At 36.4% G+C, this 7397-nt stretch overlaps 1 protein-coding gene across 2 annotated transcripts; it reads right to left on the bottom strand.

The window, feature by feature from the left end:
• Window positions 1–265: 265 nt before the first annotated feature.
• On the bottom strand, window positions 266–4373 carry LOC103422492 (putative MO25-like protein At5g47540). Of its 2 annotated transcripts, XM_008360556.4 has the most exons (11): window positions 4018–4373; window positions 3444–3605; window positions 3241–3359; window positions 2493–2567; window positions 2203–2296; window positions 1713–1772; window positions 1351–1419; window positions 1087–1185; window positions 866–910; window positions 685–787; window positions 266–591 (listed from the first exon to the last, which is right to left on the bottom strand). In XM_008360556.4, the coding sequence occupies exons 1-11, from the start codon at window positions 4135–4137 to the stop codon at window positions 518–520; spliced, it is 1020 nt and encodes a 339-aa protein (XP_008358778.3). In that variant the 5' UTR covers window positions 4138–4373; the 3' UTR covers window positions 266–517. The 2 variants fall into 2 exon arrangements, with proteins under 2 accessions (XP_008358778.3, XP_028943506.2); XM_029087673.2 differs by lacking the exon at window positions 866–910.
• Between the last annotated feature and the right edge of the window lie 3024 nt (window positions 4374–7397).

Below are 7397 nucleotides of genomic sequence, written 5' to 3'. Positions count from 1 at the left end.
ATAACAGCATATGATTGGCATCCGGAAGAAGTGCCAACTTGAGGAACCCTATTTCCAAACCAGAAACCAGAAGATGATCGCTGTATTCTCATCGTTACAAAAAGATATGCTGCTTTGATCATGAGAAACGTCAACATATTCCTACTAATTTTAGATTAAATACGGAATCCGCCGCGCCGTTACACGCAATGTTTTATAAAAACTTCAAATACGAGTATCTTCTTCAAGTCTATTATACGCAAATAATACGACACTAGTCTCACAGTTGAGTGAATTTGAACACATTAAATTAATGCGTGGTCAAAAAGTTTTAAACATTGGGATAACCTTAAGTACAACATCGAACATTTTACCAATTTATTTATCTACCTTTTGCAAAAACACAAGTAGTAACTTGGCAACTACACAGGAAGAAGCAAGGGGGATAGAAGATGAGGCTCATTTGAACGTTGAATAGACTCTGAAATTCACAAATAGAACAAGAAACTCAAGAATCCACATACATGACAAAGTTCCCTCATGAGTCTTTAGGTTCCATGGCAGCTATTTCTCTCACTACTTGAGCTTTGTCTGCCTCAAATTGTTCATCCTCTGCAACAAAACATTTGAAAAAATTGTAAACACAGTGCCAAAATGACAAATGTGAATCAGAATAACGAAAATAAAAAAAAAACTCCCATCTACCTTTATCTATCTTAAAATCAGCAAACAGTCGTAGAAGTTTGCTTCTATTGGCAACAAGTATGCTCACAATGTCGGCGGGTTTATTTTGATTGGCAGCAAATAGCTGTGAACACTAAAACATGTTAATGAAAAAACCTAAGAGTAACCTCAACATTAACAAATCAAAATGTATGAACCAAACCTTGAAAACATGAAATGCTTCGATCTGAATGCTCTTGCTTGACTCCTGCAGATGGAACCCCAAAATTATGCATGTACGAAATAGGTATACCAAATGCAACACAAATGGTATGTTCAAGGGCTTGCGTAACTTAAATTTTAATTCTATTCAATGGCCTGGAAGAGGGAGAGGGGAAAGTTCATGAAAATTAGCAAAAACCAATAGAGTAGAGTTTATCCTACTCTGAGAAGGTTCATAAGGATCCTCAAGTTGTCCCTTGAGCTCACATATCGAGTCATCACAGCTGAGTTTGACCGATCCAACAAAATATCTCCTAACAACTGTAATTAATAGAGAAGCATCTTCAGCAAACATCATAAGAAGCATGCAGCTTATTTCCAAAAACATGATAAAACAAGAGAGTACAAGGTACTTCAATCAGCACCTCAAGGTCATGCATCATATTATGTAAGAGACAGCTATTTGTGGTCAAATATTTATCATACCTTAACAGCTTGTCGTCTGGTAATGTAATTGGGTGATTCCAGTAGCTTTGAGTTATACTCCGCAAAAAACTGTCATAAAGATGGAAATATCAAATTTTGGTTAATTGGCAACCACGATAATATAAAAACCGAAGAAACAACAAAAAGTGCAAACGCATGTTTCACATTGACCATTAGCATGTAATAATTGTAAGTTGTTTCCCAGTTCTTATTTTCTTTTCACTTGAAGTAATTCTAATGTAATTAATCAATAATTGTTGATGCACGTTTCTTATTACCCACATGCATGTGTTCTAGGCAGATGAAAGGACATACATGAAAACAAGCATTTGTACAAAAAAAATAAATAAAAGCAACCCTACCCAATCATAGTTCTTGGAAAGAAAATCTGCTACAGTAGATTTGTGCCTCGTCAAGAGCTCCTGCATAGAGATGTTACAAAAATCAGAATAATTCTAGTGCAACTGCAACAAGTACATGAGTTGAATAAATAGCTTTACAAAAATGAAATATATCCTCAACTGATTGAACAATGAAAAAGTAATAATAAAAAGTCGTTCTTCTATTTAGATCAGCAAACGACACTAGAACCTGCATCAGGCTCTAGTAAAAGTTCAGATAGGAATACTATGGACCAATAAAGGTACTGTTGGAAAATCTACCTATTGGACAGGGAAACAGATAGCATAATCAACATTCCCCACATGACAAAGCATTATTGGCTAAACAATATAATGAATCATTTTGAGAATTCAGTTTATACCAAGGGCTGCAACAATGTTGAGTAAACTTTAAAAGAGTTACGACTTTTATGAAAATAAACACATGACAATATTGTGAGACTAACTTAACCTTAAAAGTTGCAGCAGCATCTGCCGCAATATCGAAATTGGGGAGTTGTATATAATCAAAGAACTTCTTCATGTGTTCTGATTCTAAAACATATCTGCAAACAAAAGAAAAAAATTCAATAGACAATTACACAAGAGAAAAGTTAAATGAGATACAATTGAGGTGGATAAAAGCTATGGGTTTTAGCTGCTAAATGATCCAAATGATAAACAATTTCATATCCCACCTCCTAACAACATCTTTCATAGTCAAATCGAAAGTTAACCAATGAGCCAGTTCAATTTGCTCACCTTGCAACGCTTTGGTGACGTATGCACTCCCTCAACATTGCACCATAATGCAGAGCCATGTCGGTGTTTCCATACCTACAAAATGTGGACTTTAACAATACGATGCCAAATAATATAAATCAAATTAAGATGATATACGCAAGTGACCCCTTACCACAGTGGTGGAAAGGTGTTGTGCTCTTGCACAACAGGGTGGGTTAGACCCCGCCGGTGGCTAATCTAACAAAATTTATCGTTTGACAAAAAAAAAAAAAAAAAAAAGATGATATACTTTTTAAAACCTCATCTCCCACCCTTTTTTACATAACACAAGAATACACAGTTTTGAAAAAAAAAAAAAAAGAGAATAGAGATCTGCCCATTTTTCTAACTTGAAGGGCCATGCACAAAGAACATAATAAATGCCGTGTTTTCAATCTAGTGAGCTGCAAAAAAATTATAAAAAAAATGTACCTGAGAACCTCAAAGCATTAAAAAAATCTAATTAATCAGCACGTTTGTGAAAGCATCTTTTGTAAACCACTTAATCCCCAAACTAGATCTTTGACTGAGAAAAAATTGGAAAGGAACTCATAAATGCACTCGTTACATAAGAAGAAGATACTATGAGCACACTCCTGTATCTCTAAATTAAATTTTGAGAGTCCATGATTGAAATATTTGGAAATGCTCAAAGCATCATTGCAAATAGAGTGTACACTACAACATAAGAGACCAAGTATGCAAAGTACATGGCAAAGTGGCTTACCCTTGGATCAAAATATCCATCAAATCAATGTTCGCTTCCAAGTAATCAGATGCAATCAACTTGGACTGAACTTGTTGCCTTTGCAAATTTGCAACAACTTGAGTGGCATCCTTTCGAGCCTGTACAACGTAAACGCAGAACGGATAATGGAGAATGTAGGCAATACAATTTAAGCTGAAGGAACAAAAACGTTGAATGTTTACCTCCAAGTTCAATTTCGGAAGACATGTAATAAGAAGTCGAAGTGTGTTCTCTTTAAAAAACTCATGGGTCAACTGGGCACAAGCTTCTGAAACGGGTTCAGACTCACTATTGCCGTAGAGAATGGACTTCAGCTCCCTTATGTTTTTACATAGCTCTGACATCTGCTCATTCACAAAATCCATACACAATATGCTTCAATGCTCAACACATACACAAACAATATCGAAGAAGTAACTACGATGAACAAAAAAAAATTTCATTTGAACAAACTAATTCAAACAGAAGAAATTCACAAACTAATTTTAACTATTTCAGAATTCAAAATCGTCAATTTTCAATGAAATCCGAATGAATAAATTCCTTAACCTGGTTGCTAAAAAAAAAAAGTTTGAAAATATAAACTTTGATCATCAACCAATCCCAAACAACTTTGGTAATAAAAAAAAACATGAACAATCCCAAATTCCCAAGTTTTCACAGAATAGAATATAGAAACAAGGGAGAACCGGATCAAAATTTCAATCAGATTGTATTGAATTGGATCGATTGCTTTAATAGATGGAAAATAGATACCTTTTCCTCGCGTTTGCTTTCGCGAGAATCGGGAGCGCGCTGGGCATAGACAAGTAAATCCCGGGTCTGACGAACGATGTCGGCGGGGGTTCGGGGCTTGGACTTGAATAATCCCTTCATCTTGTTGCTGTTGGCGCTTTGGCTGCGATGGGGTCGTTTATCCTGATGCTGCTGCGGCTGTTGCGGCGGTGGTTGAAGAGAAAGCCTTGGCGCCGTCAGAAGAAGGCTGGAGGAGGCTCTCCGCTGCTCTCCACCTTGGTTGGACGTACAGATTCCAATCGTTGTTTGTCTGTCGTGGACTCCTAATTGTGTTCCCTAATTTCCTCCAACCCAATTTTGCCTTTACCTTTTCACCCGATGAATCCATGAATTCTATTTATTACTGGAAATACATAGTTAAAATTATATAATAATTATTTTTAATACATAAAATAATTAAAATTATCTTATTTAACGAATTATTGGTATTAAACAAGTTTTTTTCATTTTTTTTTCTTTTTAACTTTCAATTTCTTTTAGTTATTTTGTTTTCAGAAAATATCTTGGAAGTTGAGTAATCCTTATCCCACTAACGGTTGATAGTTGCTCTCCGAAATCTGGATAAATAAAATGGTGGAGAGGCGTTGGGATAAATTTTTATGTACAAGTTGTTAAATTTTTTTATTAACCTCAGTTTACTACTTTGAAGTTTCTTGATTTTCAACTTTTGGTGTATGATCTTTTTTGCGTCCAAGTCTAGTACCTAAAATCATAATTATGAGACACCTTCATCAGTTAAGTTTTCCATCAGAACCTCTATTAACTGATGATGTGGCGGCGCTCACGTAGATAATGACTGGATGTCACGTGTCAATATGGGCTCATGTGAATATTAAAAATTTTAAAAATTAAAAAAAAAAAATTCTGGGCATCCTACCTCACCTCTCCCGACCACCACATAGACACCACGTCATCAATTAACGGAAGTTCTAATAGAAAACTTAACGGATGTATAAAAGTGTCTCAGAATTATAACTTTAGGTACCACTGGGACGAAAAAAACTTCATGTACTAAAGGTTGAAAATTAAGAAACTTCAGGGTAATAAACTGAATTAACCCTAAATTTTTTTATTCAAGATCCAACCACTAATAATATGACACTTGTTGTATAGGGTCGTGTTTTCGGCACACTGAAAAAATTATTGACAGAGAGCATGTGCACAAAAAAGGAGAAATGTATAGTTTATCAAGAGCGCATTTTGCTCACGAAGTGGTGGTAATGCTCACCAACCTAGTTGTTACCATTTAATGCATTTAAATTTGAGATTTGTGTCTATTAACTATACAAATCTTGAAATTTAAACTTATACAACGGTGATGAATATGGTAGTAAGCAATATCATCATCACTTGAGAGTGGTGAACAAAAATATTCTCATTTATCAAAGGAAACATCAGCAATTAAGTGGGCCTCACTCATGCCAGTTAGAGTATTAACAAATTTCATAACGGATTTGATGGAAAATACAAAAGTGAAGCTAAAATCAAATTTCAAGTGCAAAGTTGCAAATTTTGAACTTTAAATGATAAGGTGAAATTCCAATAGGCATAGTAAAAATAAATATGCATCAAACACTTAATTATTTTATTTTGCCCATGATTATGATATGAGGATACCCCATCATAATAAAATATTTATCTACTTTTCATAATCAAAATACAACTTAGAATTTATATATAAAACGGAGATAGCTATGAAACAATGATAAGTAAACATTGGGTGTTAGGACTCTTCTCCTTACCTAGCCAATTGAGTAAGGTTTTCTATCCATATCCTGTATATACGATATGATGCTTAGGAATGTGAAGTTGGATGTGAGAGCGACGATGGACGATGTACTTTGGTTGGATATGGATGTGTCGAACACCAAGCCAAGTTGCAACTTTAAGTTTAATTTGGAAGTTGACTTGTTGAGGCTCATGAACAATATAGCATGGCTTACAATATAGAAAGTGTTATTGCAGCTTGGCAACGGCATTCACATGTCATGCCTTCTCTCCCACTCCAGGCTCCAACTTGTTAATGCTTTGCTGCCTAAAGCCCGAACCCCATATCTTCAGGTATGCATGTACACGCATCAAGTTCAGCTTCAGCCTTAATATATACTTTAAGATCATCACTCATTTCCAATGCATAATATCAAATAACAACTCCAGTCCTTCCTAATTTTTAGGGTAAATTACACAAAACTACCTCAATTATAGGTCAAGCGACACTTTCATACCTTATCTTTTTAAAATGACAATGTCATACCTTATCTTTTTAAAATGACAATGTCATACCTTATCTTTTTAAAATGACAATGTCATACCTTATCTTACGAATTTGTTCTAATGTCAGACATCCGTCAGTTTTTCTGTTACTTTCTCTATTAAGTGCTGACGTGGCTAGAAGCGAGGTCCATTTACTAATCCAATTGGATTAAAAAATAATTAAATATTAAAAAATTAAAAAAAAACTATTTGTTTGTATAAAATTGTGGGATCCACCTCTACAAATCCTTCCCCGCGTCCCCCCTAACCTACCTCCACCACCCTCTATCTCTTCCCCCCCCCCCTCTCTTCTCTCTCCCTGCAACCTGCATCCCTAAAATCCCAAAACCCATAAACCCTTCCCACCCGTCCCCCCCCCCAACCTTCCTCCACCACCCACCATTTTCGATGCCAAGGAGGCTGACGATGGCTTCACCCGCAGCTCCTCGAGCTAGTTCCTGTTCATGTACAAAAAAAAAAAAAAAAGCAATTCGTCTTCCCCACCCATGCCCACTCCCAAATAATACACACCCCTTCTCCTTACCCCGAGCCCACGCCCAAATCGGAGAAACTCCTTCTCGCTCTCTAATCCCTACCCCCAAATCAAAGACACTCCATCTCTCTCTCTAATCCCTGCACCATCTGGATTGGATAGGAAGGGTGAGGTCGAACTCGAGTAGGGTCGCCTTCTCGAGATATTAGAGGTTTGATGAGATTTTGGGTTTTGAGATTTTAATGGGTATTGGGATTTTGGGGATACATGTTGCCCAAAGAGAGAGATTAGATAGCAAGAGGAGAGAAAGGGTGGGTGGTGGAGGAAGGGGGGGAACGGGTGGGAAAGGTTTCTGGGTTTTGGGATTTTAGGGATGTAGGTTGCAGGGAGAGAAGAGAGAGGCGAGAGAGAGAGGAGAGAGATGGTGGTGGAGTAGTTTGGGGGGGGGGGGGATTTGTATAGGTGGATCCCACAATTTTATATAAAAAATAAAATTTTTTTTTTTTTAATATTTAATTATTTTTAATCCAGTTGGATTGGTGAGTGGGCCCCGTCTTTAGCCACGTCAGCACTTAACAGAAAAATTGATAGAGAT

This window comes from Malus domestica, chromosome 10 (genome assembly GCF_042453785.1).
Source record: "Malus domestica chromosome 10, GDT2T_hap1".
Lineage (NCBI taxonomy): Eukaryota > Viridiplantae > Streptophyta > Magnoliopsida > Rosales > Rosaceae > Malus > Malus domestica.
Note: the sequence above shows the minus strand (reverse complement) of the source record. Positions and strands in the feature narration are given on the sequence as shown.

Coding starts and splice junctions, on each gene's coding strand:
- LOC103422492 (XM_008360556.4), bottom strand. CDS start 4,137: ATGAAGGGATTATTCAAGTCCAAGCCCCGAACCCCCGCCGACATCGTT. Junction 3,360..3,443: donor TTCCGAAATTGAACTTGGAG/GTAAACATTCAA, acceptor TACGTTGTACAG/GCTCGAAAGGATGCCACTCA. Junction 911..1,086: donor TCCTTATGAACCTTCTCAGA/GTAGGATAAACT, acceptor TTCCATCTGCAG/GAGTCAAGCAAGAGCATTCA.